This window comes from Tremella mesenterica, assembly GCF_000271645.1.
Source record: "Tremella mesenterica DSM 1558 unplaced genomic scaffold TREMEscaffold_17, whole genome shotgun sequence".
Classification (NCBI taxonomy): domain Eukaryota; kingdom Fungi; phylum Basidiomycota; class Tremellomycetes; order Tremellales; family Tremellaceae; genus Tremella; species Tremella mesenterica.
In genome coordinates, this window is record NW_006711241.1 from 444,733 (window position 1) to 468,279 (window position 23,547).

The window sequence follows — 23,547 nt, forward strand, 5'->3', positions numbered from 1 at the left end:
AAAATAGAGTACATACAAATGCGTTCAGTCCGAATGACGTCTGTAGATGCATATTGTGTACACTGTGAAGCGCTGCAGTGCGGACGTTTGAGCATAGTATGAATCCATGCAGGAGCTGATTCGACCTAGTTTCTTTGAGGGACTCTCGGATCAAAACGGTATCGAGTCTCGTGTGCTGGATTGATTCCCACGTTCAGTTCCTTGACAACGTGGTATCAACGTCGCCGTCCTGGATGATGCCTCGTCAGCTCGAACAAGCAAGAACTTTCGTGAACTCTCTTTCAGTCACTCCCCTACCACCCAAAGATGGGAGCTCTTTGTAGCTGCCTCAGGCCGGTGGGCGCTTCTCCACCGAAGACTACTCTGGAGCAACTCTTGTCTTTCCCAGAGATTCCAATATCATCAAATCCGTCCAAGGACCGATGGCGACGGACATGGGACTACGTAGAGACCTCTTCCAGCCTACTGACAACCTTCCCATCCTTTCCTCGTCAGTTTATTCACTCCAATAATCTCGTCGATGTCATTCTGGCTGACATCCTTCGAAAGCTCGGCAAGGAGGTCGATACCGATCAAGAGCGAGGCTCATCATTTGAGTGGGCTCTCGAACTGGCCGTCAGCGCTGCCGAGAGCACAAAGGGTGCTTCGGATTTGTCACACTTCAGCCGAACTCCCTATTATCACTCGAATGTATATTATACAGGGGCATGTTCACCGTGGATCTGGGACACAGCTGATAGCTTGGATAGGACGGCTTCCACCAGCGACGCTGCTGCTGCCTTCCCCACCACTAGTACTAGTGGTACCGTCGACACCCCAACCACTTCAGCGAACCTAAGGGCCGCTGACTACCCACCGGAGCCCTGTTGGAAAGAGAAAGTGGACAGCTTTGGAACCGCCGCCTTCCACCGTGGACTCTTTGGTCTCGGAATAACAGAGACCGGACCGGAGTTGGTACTTGCCATCCTGGAGGAGGAGGCAGATTGTTGGACCCCTTCCGCTGTGTTCAAAGCAGTCGTCAAAGCAGTCCGCACCGCCAATGTCATCATTGACGACGATGGGCGAGCCATGATCACCCATTTGAGGACGAGGAAACGGTTTGGACCGGATATGGTGGATCATGTTCAACGGATCTTGACACACGTGAGTCGCACTTTCCTCTGAGTGTCCATTGCATAGACTACGTCCTACCCCTGGAGTTTCTGCTATGAGTCGGTTTGGAAGCGCTGATATGATAGGGCTGGTGTCAAATGATTCAAAACCAAGTTCGTCTTTGTATCATCACGAGTCATGAGTCCACAATCGTCCTCTATATCGATCACGGTCAGGTGGAGGTGAGTGATGTCCTGCAAAGAGGGCAAGGAACGACGAAGCAACCTTGCCGGTCCCTCTTTCCGTTGCTCATCTCTATCACCGCAGCCGGAGAAGACGTTCTCCGCCTGCCTCCCGAATACTCTGTCAAGGCACGATCCTCAAGCGACGACTTCTCTTCAACTGGGTTGTGGCAATGTAAAACCCTGCTTGTGGGCAATCAAAACGAAAAGCGACCATGGTGGGAGGGATCCTATCACCGCTTCGATGGCGACATACTTCCGGCTCATGATTTCTCGCTCAATTACACATCTCGACCACACTCGTGGGGAGCAAATTCTGGCGCAGGGAAGGACATGGGGTGCGTGAAGGAAAAAGCGACTTTGTATGATGTAAGCAACTGGACTGTGTTACATTTTAGCTAATGGACTAGATTGGTCCCCCATCCCTGCACATCGTAGTCTCGGCAGAATACGACTTCAAGCGTGTCAAGGAATACAATGTCTCCCACTCTCTCCTCAAGGCTCGTAAATGGCCCGACCTGCTACATGGTCCTATCGACATCGGTCGCATAGATGGACCCGGGCTCCCCGAGCTCATCAATTTCCCCGTCGAAGCATCAACTACGTTCAAGGAGAACCCTGTCAATACATCACCCGACCGCCTCTCCACATCCCATGTGTTTCGCCCTCAGGCGCTCATGCTGGCTGAAACCATTGGGATGGGTGCCTTTTGGGACGTTTTCCGGATCAGAGTTCCCACGCACTTACCTCAGCCGCCCTTCCCTCTAGTCGGCAAGGTCATCACTATCTCCTGCTTCAACGAGGTCGCCAGTCCCCCATCAGATTCATTCAACCCGTTCGCTCGAGCTCGAGTTTCCCAAGTGCAGGCCCGTGAAAATATTCGTAAGGAATGTCAGATCTTGTCTCGACTGTCGGAGATGGAGCAACCGGTGACTCCAAAGATACTAGGGTTGTGGGGTGGTATCCAACGAGGCCAGGAGGTCTGGTTGATAGTCATGGAGGACGCCGGAGAGCGATTCAACAAACGAGAGGGAGAAACGCATTCCTCGGACGCAATAAAAGAAGAGTCGGATAAGTGAGCTCTGTTTCTCTGGCACCATCCCTCAGCATTCGGCTCCTTTTTCAGGGATGACACATGCTTGCATAGTGGCTGCAGGGCTCGGTGCTTATTCATGCTTCCCACCATTCCTTCTCCCCCTGCGCTCTCATTCGATACTCCGCTCCGTTATTCCTGTGTCGTCTTACACTCCGAACCAAGCTGTTCAATCTGGTATATCATGTTCTCCCGACTGACCACCAGAGAAGCGATCTTGAATCTGTATGCTCGCTTGCACGAACAGGGTATCCTCCACGGCGATGTTCAAATGCGTCATTGGCGCCGTCGCTTCGAAGACTATTCTGACTCGTCCGCAATCAGGCTCATTGATTTTGACAGGGCGATCCTCCGTTCTTCAGTGTCTGACGAAACATGGAATAAGTACAAGAAGAGGGAACAGACGACTCTCAAGGGTATACTTTCCAGTTACGATTATCGACGTCGTTTCCCACCTCTTCCCTTGTCTGGGGTTTCAGACGTGGACGACTCTAGGTGCATGACAGAGGCTGTGTACCCACTCGGATACGTGAGGGGCCAGGTGCCGGTGCTGTGAGTTGCCATGACAAGATCTCATCAAAGGCTTACTGAGACAGTGACGATATCCCCGTCTTTGACCCGCTTGGTTATGGCAGCTATCATGAACGAAACTAGGTGGACTGTGCTCACTCCATTAGCCAGCCAACGGACACTGCGGTGCGTATCTACTATTGGAAGACCCATCATCCCTTACCTACTTGTCTGCCATTGACGTGTCATTGGCTTGCGGGATTTTGGTTTTAGTGCCAGAGGGTGTAGAACAGATATGAATATAGATGTTGCATGCGGCTATCGTGGGGAAGAAGACCAGAATCATGCGAAATGGGAAATCTGAGTCAGAGCAAGCCATGGGGATTGAAAACTCCCGTATCCAAGTGGTTCAAAGTTCTGCAGACCATAGGAGCTGCACAAGTCAGTCTTCACCTAGCGTTGGCTTTGAAACTCACTGATATGGTTCCCGCCCATTGACATATCCCAATGGGTATCTGGCTTCAACCGTGCCGGTATCGTCATTCACATCCGAATTTGTAGCGGATGAGGGAAGGGAGGGGAAATCATATGTCAAATTATGATCACCCGTGATCTTACTCTGGATGGTTATTCGTTCCCTTCGCTTACACTTTTCCCACATCGCTTCAGAGACAAACGATCGAAGAATGGCTCTATCAAAATCGATGAATCTGATAGCGGTGGGATCGGATTTGTCTACTAGGCGGCGACGCCAATGTCGTGGCTGAACATCCCCGTGCAGAACTCCATTCTCGTGGAGACGATCGTACATGCTGACGATAGCGGCTCTGATCATTAGTCATCGAATCTTATCGGTATGTACGGCATAAGCTTAGTCGTACAAGGACTCGGGGTGTCTATGGCCAACATAGTTGCGCAGGGATACACAATTCAGGTTGTTGTTATGACTTCGTCTCATGGGATTGTCAGGTCGTCGTTTGAATCAGAGAATGTCGATGGTGATACGAGCACACTCACCTGTCAGCTTCTGCTACGTAAGATTGAACAGAAGCGTCTTCTGAATTGAATAGGTCCAGCTCTTCCCCAGCATCCTCCATGACAAGCACCCACACTTCTTTACCTCTTTGAAGACCACCCCATAGGCCCATGATACGGGGTATCACAGGTGGGTCAATCTTGGACAATCGAGAGAGAGTTTGCAATTCGTTCCATATATGTCGGCGAGCCCCTTCCGAAGAGACATCAGCTCGAGCAAAGAGGCTCGAGTTGAATCGAGAGCTGGCACTCTCTTCAAAGCACTCTGTTGCAATAACTTTACCAAGGAGAGGAAAAGGAGGTTGAGGCAGTTGGGGGGGAATGGTCACTCGAAACACATCCCACAAAGCTCCATATGCAATAACTTCGCCGAGGATCAAGGTCTGTGGACGGAAAATATGCCCATTCGAGTGAATGTCGACCGATGTGAACGTACGTGGGGTAGGTCGAGAAAAACCCGTTGTCTCTTGGTCAGGTTTGGGGATAAGTTGGGGTAAGCCCTCCTTGTCAAGACGATAAGCGTTGATGGGTCCATGTAGTAGGTCGGGCCATTTGCGAGCTTTATAAAGGGAGTGAGACACGTCATACGCCCGTACACGCATGAAAGTGTACTCGGCAGAGGGAATGATATACAGCGAAGGAGGACCAAGCTGTACTATCAGCGTGTGGCACGATATCATTGAACACGGCTTACCTTATCCAATAGTGCTTGTCCACCTAGACGTAAATCGTGGCTACTGATAGGTGCCGAGGTATCCAGGGAGTTCGATGGAGAGGCAAAATCAAACAACAAATCATGATTCAGTTCGCTATTTCCTTCGTAAAAATGACAAGGTCCCTTCCACCAGTGTTGCTCATGTGCTCGACCAAACCGAGGTGTGGAACGGCAACGCCACAATCCTACATGATGAATCGGTTCCGGAGATTTGAGCTTATATCGATCCGGCAGGGATAGGCGATCCTTGCTCGATCCCAACAATGCTACGATAAGAGGATAGAGTGACCGGCATGGCTGCGTCGCTATCACCTGGAAGCGAGGTAACACATCGCTCACCTCGACACAATCGTTATCGATGTACAGAACGAGTGTGCACTCGCGGTTCGTGAGAATACAGACCCGCACTTCGTAGTGTAGCAACTGGCACCATCCCTGTTCATCAACGACCTTGCCGCTGTTCGTCTCAGGTGACAACTTTGCATACGTACGAGACGTGAAGAAGGGATTATAGAGGGAACTTACATGAGTCAGGAGACGCTGAATTTCGTCGACGATCTCAATTCCGAGTCGGTCCCGCGTCTTTCCATCGGTAATGGCTGCTCGACCGTTGTCGTCGATGACTACGATGCCGGTGCGGACGGCCTGCACTAAAGCTTCCATGATGATGAGAGGTGATTTGATGTCAGATGTATCTTCCAAAACGGCGAGACATTCTGTCTTCCTGATGTCCCCCAAGCTGAATCGATCAACCATAAGAGCTCGACAGAATTTAGCAAGCCGGACTGTATATCGGGACAAGCACCATTCTCGCTCAACCCTCCACTCGGCATCGTCTTCCCTTTGCGAAGGGAGCCAATCATAGTCCCAAGGGGGAAACATCACCTCCCAGAGATAATAGAACATTGGATCGTCGTTAACATGATACGATCTCTGGCAGTAAGACTCTCTCTTTCTCAGCAACTTCTTTTGTCCGTGTACGAAATACTCCATCATCTTTGGGTCGGCGTCGAATTGAGCGCATATGTGTCGCAGTTGGTTTGCCAAGATGACGTCTACGAATTCGTTGGAGTGAGAGAAGGTACGAGGGAAAGCAGAAAAAGTCTCTATAAGAGTACCAGACGTCTCCACGTCGTCCCATGTACGGCTAGGAAGAGACTTGGAAGAGGGAGGAACCTCGACATCAGGGAGAGACAAGATTTGGTTCAAAGCGTTCGAAGTGAGGGGTTTGGGAGGGTTCAAGCAACTGAAATGACCACCCATGACTTGTCCGGAGGGCAGATGATCACTTGAACAGGAGTAGATTACTCACATATAGACCATACATTACTCGACGCGTCATCTATCATTCCACGTTGTTGACGTGCGGTTTTCAACGTGAGTAGAGCGCACGCCATGTGCAATGCGGTCCCCATACCATTTGTACTTCCCGTCTCGGGCCGACGAGGTAAGAGTGGACAATCTGTTCGAGATACTAGTCGCATCCTCAGGAGAACGGATGTAAATGATGGGCGTATTTGATACGTTGGAGATTATGTGCTGAGCGCGCAGAGAAAGTATCGTACTCGCATCGTTACTCGAGCCACAACGTCGTGTTTTAAGCTCACACCGGATGATGTGGCGGTGGAATGCGGCACGTGGCAAAAGGCCGGTGGCAGTGCCACATTCACTGGGTACCCCGATATTTCGGCCATGCGGTCACTTTACTCGTGCACATAGGTTCTGACAGTGTGTGCTTCGGTAGCTTCGATCACCAGGATGCCAAACCGATTGTCACAACATGCATGTCACCAAATTCGAAATGAAAGGGATAGAGGTCACAATTCTCGTTGGCGTTGCAGCCACTTTGGCCTGAAGCTCGCATAGCCTAGTGGGTCGAAGGGCGGAAAGTCGTACCTACTCCATCAATTCTATACCGGCACCAGAGTATGTGAACTCACAGATATTGATAAAGTTCTCTACCACGCACGTATCCAGGTGGATACGGTGCTTCACTCATCGCTTTATCGTCATCCACGACCGAACTTGCGGTGGAAGATGGTAAGGGTGGGAAACGGAAGACGTAATCGTAATCTGATAACGCTCCCTTCAGACTGGTCTTTTCTCTTTTCTTGTACTTTTCCCATGTCTCCTCGGGGACGGAAGAACGGAGAATCGCTCTGTCGAAATCAATCAATCTAATGGCAAATGGGTCGTTTCGATCATCGGCCCGCCGACGCCAATGACGGACCTGAACGTCTCCGTGAAGAATCCCGTTTTCGTGTAGACGATCGTATAGGTTCAGGATTGCAGTTCTGGGGGTGAGTTATTCGTCCGTCTTTCTGTATCGAAATCTCCGACGAGATGAAAACTAAGTTACAAAGCGGTTCGAAACCGCACATGACCTGGACGGGGGGTCGGGAGTGTCGGCGAGATGCTGGGAAGGAAAGGGGTGATTATATCCGTGAATCTGAGGTCTTGGAATTTGCCAGGTTGACAAAATTCGTATAACTGGGAATGGTGTACAAGGAGTGTTATAATGTAATCGTACTCACCTGTTCTCCTCTCGATTCGTTTCACGTGAATCATAGTGGGAATCATCACTACCAACTCCTTCGTTCAACTGATTCCCGACGTCTTCCATCACCATCACCCATACTTCCTTACCACGCTGTATACCACCCCATAAACCAATGATCTTCGGTATGACAGGTGGAGTTATATTGGCGAGTTTGGTCAAGACCTGATATTCGGTTCTGATGTGTTCACGAGCCTCGGATTGTGAGATTTCCGCTCTGGCAGTCGGGTCCCATTTTGTGGAAGGTGTAACGGTCACTTCGAAACAGTCAATGGTAAGAACTTTCCCGATGAGAGGGAAGGGTGGTTGGGGTAAATGAGCAGGGACGGTAACACGAAAAACATCCCACAATGCTCCATTGGAGATCACTTCACCCAGGATCAAAGACTGAGGACGGAAGATGTATTCGGAAGATTTGACAGGATTATTGGCATCAAGTCGTGATGATTTTGTATCTCGATGATCTAAGCTGAGGAGTTTCGAGTCGGGAGGATGAGTAAGGGTAGGTAATCCCTGGCCCTGAAGACGCTGGATATCGATAGGTCCATGGAGAAGATTAGGCCATTTGCGAACTTTGATGAGAGAATGGGAGACGTCGTAGCTTTTGACACGCTGAAAGTCGTATTCCGACGAAGGGGTTAGATGGAGTGATGGAGGGCCAATCTATCTCATAAGCAACCTACCCTGCGGAAGTTGTTCTCTCTGATACTCACCTGATCTAACGTTGCCATGTCCTGTAGTGAGGAGTCTTCACTAGTGGTGACCCTCATGACTTGATAAGGATCTGATGGACCGGTGTAGTCGAAGGACAGATCGAACACAGGATCCTTGTCTCCTTCGTAAATTTGATAAGGCTCTCTCCACCATGGTTCGTCCAGCTTTTCACTCGATGAGGCGGGTTTTCGACAGGACCACACATCTCCATGACGGGGATCAGACTCTTCGGTCGGACTTCTGACGATGTATTCGGCGGGTAGACGGAGCGCCTCTCTGTCCATCGCAGCGACGGTGATGAGCAAGATATACAGGGAATAGCATGGTCGTTTGGAACTACCTTCGCCCCTACGCATGAGCTTGCTCACCTCGATACGACCACCGTTATTGATATAGAGGACGATTGAACATTCGTGAGATGTGATGATACACAGTCTGACCTGGTGGTGTAGCATTTGACACCATCCCTGTCCTTCAGCAGTGTCGACTTGGAAGGGTGGATACAGATTACTACTATTACTTACATTGGTCATAAATCTTTCAACCTGGTCCACCATGTCCACACCAAGCCGGGTTCTCACTTTCTGATCACTTATAGCTGCTCGACCATCGTCATTGATGACCACTGCAGTACCTCGAGCCGCATCGATGACTGCCTGAAACACTGATGCCGGCGTCTTGGAGTCTTCCTCCTCTTCTAAGATGGCCACCACATGCTCTTTGTACTTGACTTTGGCGTCTTTCTCCCAGAGTAATCCTCGGAAGAATGCTGCGTCTCCGAAGGAATCTGTCTTGGCTTTCCATTCGCGACGTGGTTGAAGCGAGTAGTCGGTAACATCAGTAGTGTCTCCTGGGTTACGACGGTCGGAGGGTTGCCAGGTTGCCCAGCTGGTCCAATGAAAGTAATAATCCGCATGATAGGTTGGTATATGAAGTTTTCGTGCCGGGTGAGCATAGAAAACCTTCTCCAATTCTGCAGCTCGCACTGCGGATGCGAGATGCACAGAGAAGTGTTGCGTTTTTTCAGGGTCGGCATCGATGTCATGGCACAATTTCCGAAAGGTATTGATGAGAATGGTATCTATCACCTTGTTGGAGTGGATGAACTGGCGGGGAAACGCAGGGAAATCTGCCCGCAAAGTGGGAGAAGTCTCAACGTAGTCCCATGTACGCTCATATAATGGTTCGAATCGGCCTGGTGGGTACTCGAATTCTGGGAATGTCAGGATTCGCTCCTTCGATGAGGAGGACCGAGGTGGTTTTGACGGTTTGGTGCAGCTGCAGAGGTTCCCCATACCTGTTGAAGTAGGAATTTGTTGTATGGAGGGAGACTCAAGAGACAGTAGTTGATCACATCACCTGACTGAATAGCAGGCTAGCAGCATGCAGCATGCAGCATCGACGTCGCTTACCATTTTGGTAATTGGAAGGGGCGTCAAGAAACGTGGGAATGATGCATGCAACAAGCATGCAGTAGGTCATAGTTGATAGGACCCGCATTGATCCGAGGCCAGCGTTTGATGTGAGAAGACAGTGTGTTCCTACTCGTGTGGACGACTACGAGTATGACAGGTGGTAGTGATACCAACGAAGAATACAGCGATAAACATGCATCACAAACTGACATAGTCTTGGTTGGGGTAGGGTAAACACAGCTGACGCCTTTTCTCCCTGTTCTTCGATCTTCGGCCCTAGTCAAAACATATCTACTTACCCGGCTCTCGTACTTCCCAAGTCCAATGTAGTAAGATCGCGTATCTCTTGCTTCACCCGCCGTTGGGCATCCCCACTCTTTCTTTACTCCTACTCAAGAGACATATGTGAGAATTATTCTTAATAGTCTTCATATCCCCTGTTCAATGGACGCATCCCGAATTCGCCGAATATATCTGGTTCGGGCGTTGGGTCTGGGAGGACGAAGTCGCGGAGGTTTAAGAGCGAGACAGAGACGAGCAAGGTCAAGAGGGTTCTGCACGAGTAGAGGGGATGTGGCTGACCATACTTGAGTCTTGTGAGCAGTCGGAGTCTACCGTCGATGGAGTAGAAGACCAGGGTATTCTCTTGTGTAGACAAAATCCCTAAACGGCACTTGTTCGCTCGCATATAGCACCAGATCTACTTTTCAGTACGAGTACGCATATTGAAGAACCACTTCTGTACGAATCCAATGTTGTTAAGAGGAACACTCACTCGCTTCAAAGCTTCTTTCATGCTGTCCATGACACCTGGTCCGTAGTCCTTTTTGACCCTGTCATCTAGATCGGTATTTCCCGACTCCTTCATATGCAGTCGTCCCTTCTCAAATACTTCCACGATGGCATCACAGACCTTGTTAGGAATTTGTCGTTTTGTCTGAAAATCCAAGATGGCGTACGCTAGGTTCGCCGGCCTACGGACTTGGATGAAAAAGAGACCGAGAATCGGCTTGAGTGAATATGTTTGGGTATATATCTTGATCTGTGTGGTGCTTGTCTGCTGCCAGTTGGGTGTGAAACCGTGTACATTGGGAAACTTCGAGAAAAGTTCATTCACGCAGGGCAAGTAAGTGGCGATGGCGAAATCTACAAGGTCCTCGTACCCTTTCACTGTCTTGGTCGATTCGGCAATGTTCCAGTCCAACACACGACGACATTTTTCTACTTCAGCCGGGCCGTTGTTCGTCCTGTCTATCTCGGTCGTCCAATCAGTGAGTAATGGCTCTAGAAACATACTTATGAACTCGGGACGAACACCTGAAAACAGCGGGAAATTTGGAACGAGGGTGAAGAGACTTTTGGACAGGACTTTATCGACAGGAGCGGGTTTATCATCGCGATAATCCTCTTCGACTAGAAGTTGGACATCGCGCAAGAGCGCCAGTTCCATGAAGCTAGATTGGGAGATAGGAACTCGGCGTAGGCGCGGGGCATTCTTCGGTGGATGCCGAGGTAAGGGTACGATAGGAGAGTCGTCGTGGCCGACCACGGGCTCGGCCCCTGCAACGGGCTCAGGAGTTGTTGGAGAGTAAGGAGTGGAAGCGGCTAGATTGGTCATCTGTGGTGTTGGAGCAGTGGGGGAAACGGCACGACTGAGTCGAGCAACTGTCTTGGAGAGGAAATTCTTGGGCATTTTGGAGTGTGGTAGGGCTTGGACGCTGTCGAAAAGGGATGGTGGCGAGGCGGTATGGGATGTGGATTGGAAGAAGAACACCGTAGAAGTGATATGGAATTCATAGCGAGCAGCCTCATGTCTGCCTGTCAGTTTTCGTCCCTCTCAGAAGTAAGTTGAAGGAGATGGGTCTTCTCAGAAGCAAGGCAAGGAGGATGACGCACGAGTATACAGGCCCAGTCCCCACCAACATTCTTGTCGGATACGGTTGGAAACGCATAGTGAGGAATCATCTCGGGGAATGTGAGGATTGACTCAATGGTGGGCTAATGCGACTTCATCAATTGGGTGCACCCAGCAGATACTTCGGCCACCCATGTTCGTGAGAGCGCAGATAGTATCGATGTTGACCTGTCAAAGAGATGATCAGCTACCGTACTTGTACAACAACAAGACCACCTACCGGTTGGGCAACGGGTAAAGACGTCTATGGATGTGGGGCTCAAGAAGGGAGTAGGAAAGTAGCGATGCTTCGAACCCCAGGCCGCATGTCGACGTCGTGTACCCGTTTGATCCGCTATTTGATGGTTGCGAAGGTCGATAAGAGAAGCCCTTCTTTCGAGGCCAGTGACCAGTGGTCGCATAGCTAGAGTAGAGTACGCCTGATTGCGGGGATAGAAGGTTGATCGCATATCGATTGCAGAATGTGACGCTCTCGATTGCATAGAGACACGTACGGAAGTCGCCGCCAATCCAAGGGTTGGAGAGACAGTTGAGGCAATTGTCGGCAAGGGGATGCCTCTGGGCGAGGAATATCATAAAGCGATCCAGTGTGAAATGTGAGAAACCATCATGGCCGGGGATGCAGAGGTGCTCATACCAGAGGGGTTGGTGTAACAAACGAGAGAGAGTCTGAATCACGAAATCTCGACGGGTGACTGCTGTATCCGGACCATCGATAGTCAAGGCTGACAGGGTCAGCATACTAGCGACTCCGTACATTGAACTCACTGCATAGGTTCCTTGCCTTGAACATACCCGAGAGGGTAGATAGCATCAGTCGTGCCAGTGACATCATCGGCTTCTAAGTCGACAGAGGGGGGAAGAGGTGGGTATGTAGAGACATAATTGTATTTCGAGAAGATTCGTTTAAGTGCACCGAGCTCTCTTCTCTTGTACTTTACCCACTTCTCTTCGGAAACAGTCGATTTGAAGATGGCTCTGTCAAAATCGATGAGTCGTATAGCGGAAGGATCGGATTTGTCCTCACGCCGACGGCGCCAGTGACGCTTCTGCACATCACCATGGAGTATACCGTTATCATGCAGGCGAGCATATAGGGCGATGATAGCATTCCTGCACATTAGTCTGTAGAACACATAATCCAAACACGCCCAGAGTGGATAAGCTTACAGATGAACAATCGCTGATCATGTCCAGTGATGGGAGGAGATTAAAAAGATTACTGACTTATCCGCAACATCCCACTCTTCTAGACGATCAGGTGGGTAGTTTTCATCTACACGCTCTCCCCCATCTTCCATGATAACCACCCACGCTTCCTTGCCCCGCTGAATCCCACCCCATAGGCCCATAATCTGTGGAATAACTGGTGGTAGTATCTCTGAGAGTCGAGACAGAGTTTCGAAATCCTTCCGAATATGTTCTCGGGCTTGGGATTGTGAGATCTGAGCCCGACGGAATGGATTGTATGCGGTCGATATGGGAAGAGTGATCGTCGTTTTGAAGCAGTCAATCGCGAGGATTTTGCCCACGAGAGGAAAAGGCGGTCGCGACAGTCCAGAGTTGATTGGGATCGTGACTCGAAAGACGTCCCATAGAGCGCCGAAAGCGATCGAGTCATCCAGTAATAATGATTGTGGGCGAAAGATCAGATCCGGTCTCTTAACGTCTCGATCGACAACCGGCGGCTGCTTCAGCACCGTTGGTGTCACGGTAGGGCCCTCAATGAGCTCAGGGAGACCCTTGACTTGGAGGCGACGGAGATCGACGGGTCCATGGAGGAGATCAGGCCATTTGCGAACCTCAAGGAGCGAGTGCGAAACATCGTATTCCTTAATCCGCTTGAAGTCGTATTGGGGGGATGGAGTCAGGTGTAGAGATGGAGCACCTAGCTTTATCGTCAGCACATCTTGATGTGAGAAGTTCAAAACACGCACTTCGTCCAAGCTCGCTTGTTCGCCTAGCTGCGTGAATCGAGTTGACACAGTTGGGTGTGAGAGGTGAGGCTTGGAGAGAGGAGTATATGTGAAGGAGAGGTCATAGTCCGGCTTCTTGTCTCCCTCATAAGGTCGATATGGCCGCTTCCACCAGTGGTGCTCAACACTTCCTGGCTGACTAGGTTGTGGCTGACACTTCCACAGATCATTGACGAGGAAGAGCGGATCTCTGACCATGGGTCTCATCAGGTACTCGGGAGGAAGCTTGAGCGTTTTTTCGCCGGAAGCTTTCACAGCAATGATCAAAGGGTACAGAGATCGACAAGGCCGGTTTAATGTCCCTTGTCCACGACGCAAAAGGTCGCTGACTTCTATTCGACCTTTATCTAGATACAGGACGATAGTGCACTGGTGAGTGGTGATGATACACAGTCGTACTTGGTAATGAAACATTTGGCTCCATCCCTGAAATCAGCGGCGTTACATGTTACAGCAGTCAATACAGTGGCATGATTGGGCTGGGAGTCGGAATGTTGTGTGATTATTTCGGGAGATGAGAAACTCACATGGGTCAGAAGTCGCTGGACTCGGTCTACCATGTAAACCCCAAGCTCGTTCCGGACTTTGGTATCGGTTATAGTAGCTCGACCACTGTCATCGATAACTACTTTTCCGGTGAGTATTGAGGCTACAGTCGCTTCAAACACAGTCTCCGGTGCTGAACAGATATCTTCCTCTTCCAATACGGCCAGAGCTTTCCTAGATGTTCGTCCTATCCGGTCCCATAGAACCCCCCGGAAGAATGAGACTTCCCCAAAACTTTCGCGCTCCATCTTCCATGTGCGTCGAAGTGGAGCGATGCCCCTCTCATTCTGTCGTACAGGGGTGATATCTTGCCAGACAACCCAGTTGCTTCCGTCAAAGTATACGTGTGAGTGGTATTCCGGTATGTGGCAGTAGCGGGGGTCATTCATCCTTGAGCTTCGAGAGGCGACTTTGCGGGTTGCAGAGATAAGGTCATAAGAGAACCTTCGGTACGTCATGGGATGAGCCTTGACCCTGGCAGAAAGGGTCCACAGGGCTTTGGGGAGAATATCATCGATGGCTTTGTTGGAATGGACAAAAAGACGAGGGAAGCTTGGGGAGGCCGAAAGTAGAGAGCTTGAGGTCTCCACATAGTCCCAGTCACGTTCAAGAAAGTCGTCGGAAGGGAAAGGAGGAATTTCGAGTTCTGGGTAGGCTAGGATCTGCTGCAAGGGATGAGTCTCAGACAATGGTGTCGTCAAGCAGCTGCAACGGCTTCCCATGACTTTTTCGGGTGCCAAGATCGTGAGTTGTTGACTAGATTTCTCGTTAGATTCACCACACCATGAGCTCACATGTAATTTGGACGACACATGCGACATGCAAAGTTCGCCCTGAAGTGATGTCGATGGCACGTTGCAAAGATGCGGACATCAACGTGGGGAACCGACGAAGAAGCAGCATGAAGCATGCATCGTGGGGCAGCATCACTCTGACAGTCTTAATTCAATCGTCAGCAGCCGGCCGGATCATCAGGTCATTGACTTACAAGAACCGGTCGGAATGTTGGTTGGTGAGAAGGGAGAGTGGTACGGTCGACGAGAAGTCCACGGATGAAATTGATTTCCCACCCATCACCTCCACCTCAAATCTCAATCCATCTGCCATACTGCTGTCACTATATGCATGTTACATGTTACACCTCTTTTGTCAAAAACGTCGTTTCTTCTTCTCAACTGACCGACGGTCGACAAACCTCGGCTAACTACGTCGTGCTGGGGTGTCGATGTCTCACTGAGACAGGATACTTGGCGGGGAACTACGGCTAACTTCGCCGTAGTGGGTCGCTGAGTGATGGAAAAACGATAAGGTGGTCGTCGGGGAACTGCGGCTAATTTAGCCGTAGTTCGTAAAACTGCTGGGTGGTAGCTCTCTTTAACTCGAAGATGTAGCTACTGAATATATCACTCGCTACTGACAACAATCAAGGATCGCTGAAGAAGTTCAGCGATCAGTAAACTATCTATACTTCCCCTCTCTTCTCATAGAACATCCTTCAACTCCTACACAACCCACGCTCAGTCCTCTTTGCTCAACTTCGCCGTACCTCGCCATATCCCCGATACCCTCCCCGCTCACTTCAACTAACTTTGCCTAACTTCCCCTATTCTGCTCTCCCTCGGTTCCCTTCTCCTACCTTCGCCGTAGTTCTCCGATTGACGGGGTTGTCGTGACTAATAATCCCTGGGTTCTCGAAACTTCGTCGTAGTTGGTCATAGTGGTTCAGGTTGGTGATGGTGAAAGGAGGGTCGGTGATGGTGGTTGTCAGGGATGTTACGACATGGTTCGTGACATTTTTCAATGGCATTGCAAACTCTTGTCAAGCATACATAGCTTAGGAGTAACAGACAGCCCTCAGCAAAGTGTAGGATTGTATGTAGGACCTGATCAATGAGTATCAAAAACGTCTCCAATGTAGAAATTCAATACAAGAGGAAGAGCATTTCATGATTTTAATCACCTATTTATCATTCTACAACCTATCCTGCTGATTCATCTGCTTATCAATACATTGCTACGCAGAATGAGTCATTTGTCCAAGAATCAGAAGTCGTCTACGGTAACACGTTGTATGTACCGTGGTACATATCTGCCAGAAGCCTCAAGGTGGTCCGGCCACATCAGAAGTCTATGGACAACATACTAAGCAATGTCATTCACGTTAAACAAACAGTGCCACTCCGCCTGTCTTGAATCTGTTGATTGTTTAGGCCTATTGATATTATGGCTATGTAGCTGGAGATATAGGGGTACCGTGACATTACCACTTAATCATATTTTACACAAGTGCCACATTGATTGTGAGATAGTGTAACGGTACTGGAAACACGACGACTAGGTCGCAGGTTGGGTCGAACTCGATGGAGGTCTCGTGGAAGTCTAGGGGCTCTGGTGCTAATGGATCGTGTCTCCTCTGCAATCGATGTAGCCAAAGAATGATATTGAAGAATCAGCAAAGTTGGTACCTTGCTGATTGTACTATATACTGTCTACAGGTATCCGTCTCCTCTTCTCAGTCCTACTGCAAGCGTCCATGTACATACTCGGACAGGTGAAAAACCGCTTTGAGCAAACCCAGTGGGGAAAATCTCGAAAGGGGAAAACCCGTCCCTACCTACTGCAGCACTGCCTCCAACTCCCGCTTTCCTCTGTCCTAATCCGTCGAACTCGATAGAGTTCCCTCGATTCGTTGTTACCCCGTAACAAGTTTCCCCCCCTGTCTCAAGGATCCTCGCCGAGGATCCTGAACCCTGTAACCAGGTGATGCACATGGATTGTTCTTAGACACCTTTGGTGCGCCCTGACATCATACCCACGCTAGTGTGATGGTTGCCATGAAAACGCGTCACCCGCACGGACCTCCAATGTGATCGAGCAATTACTGACCAAGTTACCTCCCCGTCTTTTTTCTCTTCTTTCCTCCTCATTCTCTCTTTACCTCTTGTTTGTCATTCTTTTCACTTATCTATCATTATCCATCCATATCTTACTCATATCTTAGAGCATCCTTCCAACTCTGACCTGTCTGTGAGCATGTCTAAGCGTACTGTAAGCAATTCTCTTCGAATTCGATGCACTTCCTCCTGTTTATCACTGGCTGACGAGATTAGTTGTCCTCGTCTATCTCTTCTCGTCAAACTCGGGCCTCTACTGTGGCCATTCTCCCCGACGTCGATCCCGAACTTCTCATGCGTCAAACGAAAAGAATGAGAATTACTTCCCAAGCGCCAGTTCCCTCTCAAACTCCATTGGTTGACGCTTCTCGAAGGGCTCTCGACACCATTAAGGATCGATATCAATCCGGCCCTTCTCGCGACCAACAATCGTCTCTTCTCGATGACGAGGTCATCGAGCAATATATCGACTTCGAAGCGGGGGCAGGGCCATCTACCACTGGTGAGAACCCATCTCCTGCGAAATCTGTCGAGTCCGAACACGGTACCATCGTTGAAAATCAAAATTCTCCTGGTAATAAGTCCCCTGTGCCACCTTCTGATTCCGAGGGGCTTGTCGAGGTTCCCCATGAACTCGAAACCATTTTTCACGCCCCTCGCAAGGTTCCGGTCAATGATGAACTTGCTAAGGCTCTGGATGCTCGAAAAGACTCGGAAATTGGTGAGATTTCTACAGAATTCTGTGCGTTTCTGACTCGTCAGCTACCCTCTGGGCCCGCCTTTCTTTCTCCTCTGTTCGTCACGCTCTGAAGGATGAAGCCCTCGATCGCTTTCGCGAGACTGGGGCCATCAAGCCCACTGTCAAGTGGTTTGGTAACGCCGTGAGCTTTTTCTCCTTCGTATTCCACCGAATTCTAACTGTTAGCTGGATCGCTTGGCCCAAGGTTGGCGACTTCGTAACAAGAATGGCGCTGTTGTCCGTCTCGAGGGTGAGCTTTGCTCCGATTGCCAGCGTCGTCTCGATGGTGGAGAAGATTTTCGTGTAGGTTGTATCGGTCCTCGTGAGTCTTCCTACTCTTCCTGTTCGATATTGATGCAACTTAGTTGGTGGTGTTTGTGGAGAGTGCTCCGCGAAGGGAACTTCAAAGTGTTCGGTGAAAACCAACAATCCCGAGTCCAAATTTCGCGAGGTATCTATCTTCTTCCTTCGAACTTGGTCGATGTTGATGTAAAGGGTATTACTGTCGGAGCCCAGACTGTTACTTCCAAGGTTACCTTCGTCCTGGAGCACGAACTCTGTGCTGTCTCGGCCCGATATCGATCCCTTTCCTCCCAGGATCAATCCTCTTCTCTCACCCAACTCTCCGCTTACATCCACCTCTTTTCCTCTCTCCTTCTTCCTCTTCCCCCAGTACATCTGGGCCTCTACAAATCTCTTCATCTCATTCCTTCCAACTACACCCCTCCCTCTCCTTCTGAAACCTTGGATCATCTCACCTCTGCTGCTGATCCAACCGGATTGACTTCTTCTCAACCAGTCGCCGGTCCCTCCTCTTCTCCCCATACTCCTCTCCCCCGCAATGTCATTCGTATTCCCGCCTCGGTCCGTCGTCCCCGAGCCAATTCTACCACCTCCAACTTCTAGTGTATTTTATATCTCTCTATACGTAGCCATATTTCCTGTGTATGTATTTATTTCCCAATAAATTCCGTTGATTTTGATCGAATTCTCACTTTCTTCTGGGATCTTTTTTCCTCTTTTCCAGAAATTCACCAAAAACGGCCAACTCTTCTACATTTTCTCGTGGTTCCCAGTCATAGGCCGCATTCCCTGTGTATCCTAACCATTTTACCTTGAATTCCTCCTTTCCTCGTCGAATTCTACTGTCCACAATTGCTTCCACATGGAATTCCTCCTGGCCGTTTATTACTACAGGTGGTGGGGGTTGTATCTGTCGACCTGGTATCATGTCTCTAGGATATGGTTCCAACAACGTGACATTGAAGACATTGTGCACTCTCATTGATGGAGGTAGATCTAATTCGAAAGCATTTTTCCCCACTCTCCTTATGATCTTGAAGGGGCCAACGTATTTTGCTTCTAATTTTCGACTGGGTCTTTCCGTCGTAAGATACTTCGTACTCAGTAGTACCTGTTCTCCCTCTCTGAATTCTTCTGGTACACTCTTGTGTCTCCTGTTGTAGTATTCGGCACTAATCTCATTAGCCATCCTGACCTGTTCTTGAACAGCCGCATGTAACTCTCCCATATCCCTCCATTTCCTCTCCAACTTGTTTGACTTTGATCGAATATCGTGCGAATGGATGTCGTAGTGTGGCACATAGCCGTAACAGGCTTCAAAGGGACACAGACCGTGGCTACTATGTGGCGAACAGTTATAAGCGAACTCAGCAATTGGTAGAAGTTGATCCCAATTGTCCATGTTGTAGTTTACATACATTCCGAGCAGGATTTCCATCTGTTGATTTACTCGCTCAGTTTGTCCATCTGTTTGAGGGTGATACGCAGTCGAGTATAAGTTCTTTATTCCCAAGAACTGACATATTTCCTTCCAAATTTCCGCCGTAAACTGAGTTCCCCTATCTGACACAATTGTTCGAGGTACTCCATGTTTTGAAAAGATCTCCTTGATGTAGATGTCGGCCACTTTGTTCGCTGTTAGTCCAGTTGTACATGGAATGAATCTAGCCATCTTGGTTAGTCGATCGACTATCACCAGTATCGCGTCGAACTCGGTCGATTTTGGTAGGGGTCCCACCATATCCATAGAGATATCTGTCCAGGGCAGTGTGGGTACTGGTAAAGAGACCAGATGTCCATACGGCTGGTGTCGATGAGTCTTGTGTCGGTTACAGATCTCGCATCCTTTTACGTATTTTGCAATATACTCGTCCAAATGTGGCCAGTAATAGTCCTCTTTGACCATGGTGATAGTTTTGTCTCTTCCTGGATGACCCACTAGCATCGAATCGTGTCTTGCTTTCATTACTTCTAATCTTGCCTGTCCCTCTGGTATGACTACTCTGTTTTTGTATAAGAGTAATCCGCTCTGTGTCCATGATACTATTGGTGTCTCGCTGCTAGCCTGTGTCTTCTGTGTGTCCTGTGTGTTCTGGGTGCTCTGTGTGCTCTGTGTGCTATGTGTCTGTGTCATCTGTAGTCCTAGTTGTCGTATGTTTGCTATGTCTTCTGAGTCTTTCAGTCCGTTCTTGATGAGTCCGAATAATGAGTCTTCCCGGATTGCTCCTCTTACTATGTGTCTTGGTCCTTTGTGTTCTGAGTCCATTGAATTCGATCCAATTTGTTCGTGTGTCGGTAGCAATTGTAGCCAGTTGCCTTTGTTAAGATTCGGGTCCTTGCTACTCCCTCTTCCCGGATGATAATCTCCTCGTCTCGTTAGAGCATCTGCTCCCCCATTTTTGCTCCCTGGTCGATAAGTGATCTCTATGTTGAAGTCTCCCAATATTTCCAACCATCTCATCTGCCTTCGATTTAGTTGTCGTTTGCTTTGGAAGTATTCTAGGTTCTTGTGATCGGTAATGACCTTTATAACATCACTACTGTTAGCCAAGTAGGGTCTCCAGGCGACCAAGCAATCCACGATGGCTAATAATTCTTTCTCTCCCACCGTGTAGTTTAGCTCACAGGGCGTCATTGCTCGAGACCAGTACGCTACTGGGTGAAGTTCGGTGGTTCCTTTTATTGATGGGTGAGGAAATCTCTGAGACGCTATCGCACCTATCGCGCAATCGGATCCATCGGTTTCAATCCAAGTCGGTCGGGTTCTATCAAAATGTCGAAGTACTGGTGCTGTGGTGAATGTTTTCTTTAGATCGTCAAAAGCCTTTTGGCATTCTTGTGTCCAGTTCCAAGCTTGATCCTTCCTAGTCAATCGTGTGAGAGGTCCCACAATATGCGAAAACCCCTTGATAAACCTCCGATAGAAATTCGCAAAACCCAAGAACACTTGAATATCCCGGACTGTCATGGGTTCTCCCCATTCTAGAATAGCTTTCACCTTTTCTTGATCCATTTCGATCCGCTCGTGTCCTATTACGTACCCCAGGAACTTCACTTCATTTGAACTCCATTCGCATTTCCTCGGACTGACGACCAAATCGTTTTCAAGTAGTCGATCTAACACCTTTTGGACAATGATCTGATGGTTTTCGATCGTGTCGGAGTATACCGTGATGTCGTCGATATAAACTACTACCCCTTCGTCAAGTAGATCGTGAAACATGTCTTGTAGAAAGTTCTGAAAGGTGGCTGGTGCATTACACAACCCATCCCTTAGGACTGTGCTCTCGAAACTGCCGTATCTTGTTCGTAAGGCAGCTTTATGTTCATCTCCTTCCTTTATTCTGACTAACTGGTAAGCCCCTTTCAAATCGAGTTTAGTGAAGATCCTTCCTAATTGAAGTCGATCGAGTAGTGTCGAGATGAGTGGCATTGGGTATGAATCCTTAATGGTTACCTTGTTAAGTGCCCGGTAATCTGTAACTACTCGATAGGGAATGACTCCTTTCTTGGGGACCAGGAATACTGGGGACCCATAGGGCGATTTACTTCTTCGCAGATGTCCACTAGTCAGTCCATCATTGATCCACTGCTTCAGGAAAGCATCCCCATGCTCGTCCAGTTGGTAAATTGGTCCTGGTTTTAGTTCAGCCCCTGCTACTAATTCGATTTCGTGGTCACATTCTCTTCTTGGTGGTAGTCTTCTTGCTCTTTCTACCTTGAATAATTCGAGGTATTGGTGCCATTGTGTCGGTATGATTTGTCGCAGTTCCTCCTCACTCATTTCGTCCTCCCCTTTCTCCAGTGTTGCTCCTCTTATTAATCCTTCTTCTAATCTTGGGTATTTCCAACCAGTATCTCGTCCAATTCCGTCGAATTCGATCAGTCCCTTTCCACAATCGATCCTTGCCCTAAACTGTCTCAAGAAATCTAGTCCTACTAGTACTTCTGGTCCTTCGTATGCCATAACATCCAGTCGAGTTGCAATCCTGAGTCCTTTTCCTAGATCTAATTCTGCTTCTACATATTCGGTCACTAAGGTCGCGGTAGTTCCATCCAGGAACCTAATTTTTCGTGGTACCTGATATTGTTTTTTTGGGAATAGATGGTATAATGGACAGGCCGGCTGCACATACCTTCCTGTAGCCCCGGTATCGATTAACATTCCAATCTGTAGGGTATCTTTCTTTGTTTGTATTTTTATATATATTATGGCCGAGTCATTACTGAGATCTATTGGTATTTGAATTCTCTGCGATCCGGGCAGATCCTGGCCGCAAGTGGTCGCATCACTTAGGCCAGGTAGTCGTTTCCCTCTTCTTCAAAGGTCACCTCCATTCCTCGAACTAATGGCCCTTTGGACCCAGTTGGGATCGAGTTCGATCCACTAGGAATCGGTGAGCTATGCGGGTTTGGGGATCCCCTAATGTTGTTTCTCGTATTTCCTCCATTTGGACAGTTGTTGGCGTAATGTTCTGGACTTCTACATTTGAGACAACGTCGGTTCTCCCTCCTCCAAGTCATTTCGTTCTCGCTGAGACGTCCTCCGTCCTCTGTCCAAGTGACCGGAGGGTCATTTGGTAGACCATAATTCATCATCCCTGGTTTTCCACCGGGCAAGGGTCCTCTACCAGTCGATTGTGAGTAGCGTTCTACCGGGTTGGGCAAACTAGTATCCAATCGCATCGAATTCGATCGAGGGGGAAGCCAGCTCGTCTCATGTTTGCGTCTAGCAGCCCATCGATTTGCTGCAATCATCGTTTCAGCCATCCGTTGGTTCTCCTCAGTCCCTATCACATGCTGTTTGAAATAGATCCAGTCCGATTTGGTTCGAGGGTCGGTGTTATTTACCACTACCACCTTCAGTAGCTCTTCCTTCAGGCCCTGTATGGCTGAGGCGATTTTCATTGCATCTGGTACCTTTCCAAGGTGTGTGGACCAAAGTTCGAAGTTGGCAAAATACTCGGCGGCCGTATCAGTCTGTCTTAACTCTTGCAATTTCCTCATAGCCGTACCTGCCATGTTACTATCTCCAAATTGAGTTCGTAAATGCTGAATGAATTTGTCGTAGCTCTCTAGCCATTCGGTCGAATTCCATATACTTGGATTGGTTATGGCCGGGGTTATAAGCATTTGAGGGGTGCCTCGAAGATACCCGTACATGAACAGGATCTTTCTGCGATCGGTGGCGTACTCTGCCCCTTTGAATTCGAAGTTCATGTGACATGCTGCAAGGAAGTTGTCCAATTCTCCTCGTTCTCCACTGAAGGTAGGTGGATCCGCACACCTGGTTCTTCCTGTTCGTTCGTTGTTGGTAAGTTTTGGCTCCAAACACGGCTTGTTTTCTTCGACTTCGATCAAACTTGTCCCTTTCGATGTGAGTATCTGTTGGTTCTGTCGGTCAGCTTTCATCGTAGCCAGTTCTTCCCTTAATGTATTTTGTTCCTTTTGTTGCATCGTCATAATGGCTAACAATTGTGACAACTGCTGCGATAATTCATTTAGCGGATCTGGGGTAGTGGTAGTAGAAGTGAGATCATGTGAAATGGTACTTCTCGAAGAACTTGTTGGTATTTCTTCCTCTGGGACCAGCCCTTGTTCCAACTCCTCTTTTTCTGGTATCATTTTCCGCGCTTTCCCTCTGGTGAGCATACAGTACTCTCCGATTCAACCCAAGGTGCGTAAGGCTGATTCTTCAACTTGTAACGGTACTGGAAACACGACGACTAGGTCGCAGGTTGGGTCGAACTCGATGGAGGTCTCGTGGAAGTCTAGGGGCTCTGGTGCTAATGGATCGTGTC

The 23,547-nt window shown here is 48.9% G+C and overlaps 5 protein-coding genes across 5 annotated transcripts; 3 read left to right on the forward strand and 2 right to left on the reverse strand.

The window, feature by feature from the left end:
* Positions 1–301: 301 nt before the first annotated feature.
* Positions 302–1,082, forward strand: TREMEDRAFT_57868 (uncharacterized protein; the record flags this gene model as incomplete). The annotated part of the gene is made up of 1 exon (XM_007007971.1): positions 302–1,082. A coding segment is annotated over exon 1 (746 nt), but the record flags the coding sequence as incomplete, so codon positions are not given.
* Positions 1,083–2,635: 1,553 nt separating this feature from the next.
* Positions 2,636–3,250, forward strand: TREMEDRAFT_57869 (uncharacterized protein). The gene is made up of 2 exons (XM_007007972.1): positions 2,636–2,979; positions 3,024–3,250. Exons 1-2 carry the CDS (start codon positions 2,699–2,701, stop codon positions 3,079–3,081), a joined length of 339 nt encoding a protein of 112 aa, XP_007008034.1. The 5' UTR covers positions 2,636–2,698; the 3' UTR covers positions 3,082–3,250.
* Positions 3,233–4,244, reverse strand: TREMEDRAFT_72489 (uncharacterized protein). The gene is made up of 3 exons (XM_007008039.1): positions 3,955–4,244; positions 3,414–3,764; positions 3,233–3,370 (listed from the first exon to the last, which is right to left on the reverse strand). Exons 1-3 carry the CDS (start codon positions 4,083–4,085, stop codon positions 3,280–3,282), a joined length of 573 nt encoding a protein of 190 aa, XP_007008101.1. The 5' UTR covers positions 4,086–4,244; the 3' UTR covers positions 3,233–3,279.
* A 5,310-nt stretch (positions 4,245–9,554) lies between these two features.
* Positions 9,555–10,341, reverse strand: TREMEDRAFT_57870 (uncharacterized protein). Its single transcript, XM_007007973.1, has 2 exons — positions 10,149–10,341; positions 9,555–10,073 (listed from the first exon to the last, which is right to left on the reverse strand). Exons 1-2 carry the CDS (start codon positions 10,239–10,241, stop codon positions 9,792–9,794), a joined length of 375 nt encoding a protein of 124 aa, XP_007008035.1. The 5' UTR covers positions 10,242–10,341; the 3' UTR covers positions 9,555–9,791.
* A 6,502-nt stretch (positions 10,342–16,843) lies between these two features.
* TREMEDRAFT_65968 (uncharacterized protein) lies at positions 16,844–18,349 on the forward strand (the record flags this gene model as incomplete). Its single annotated transcript, XM_007008016.1, has 5 exons — positions 16,844–16,858; positions 16,921–17,446; positions 17,467–17,585; positions 17,630–17,765; positions 17,841–18,349. The coding sequence occupies 5 exons, from the start codon at positions 16,844–16,846 to the stop codon at positions 18,347–18,349; spliced, it is 1,305 nt and encodes a 434-aa protein (XP_007008078.1).
* Positions 18,350–23,547: the final 5,198 nt, after the last annotated feature.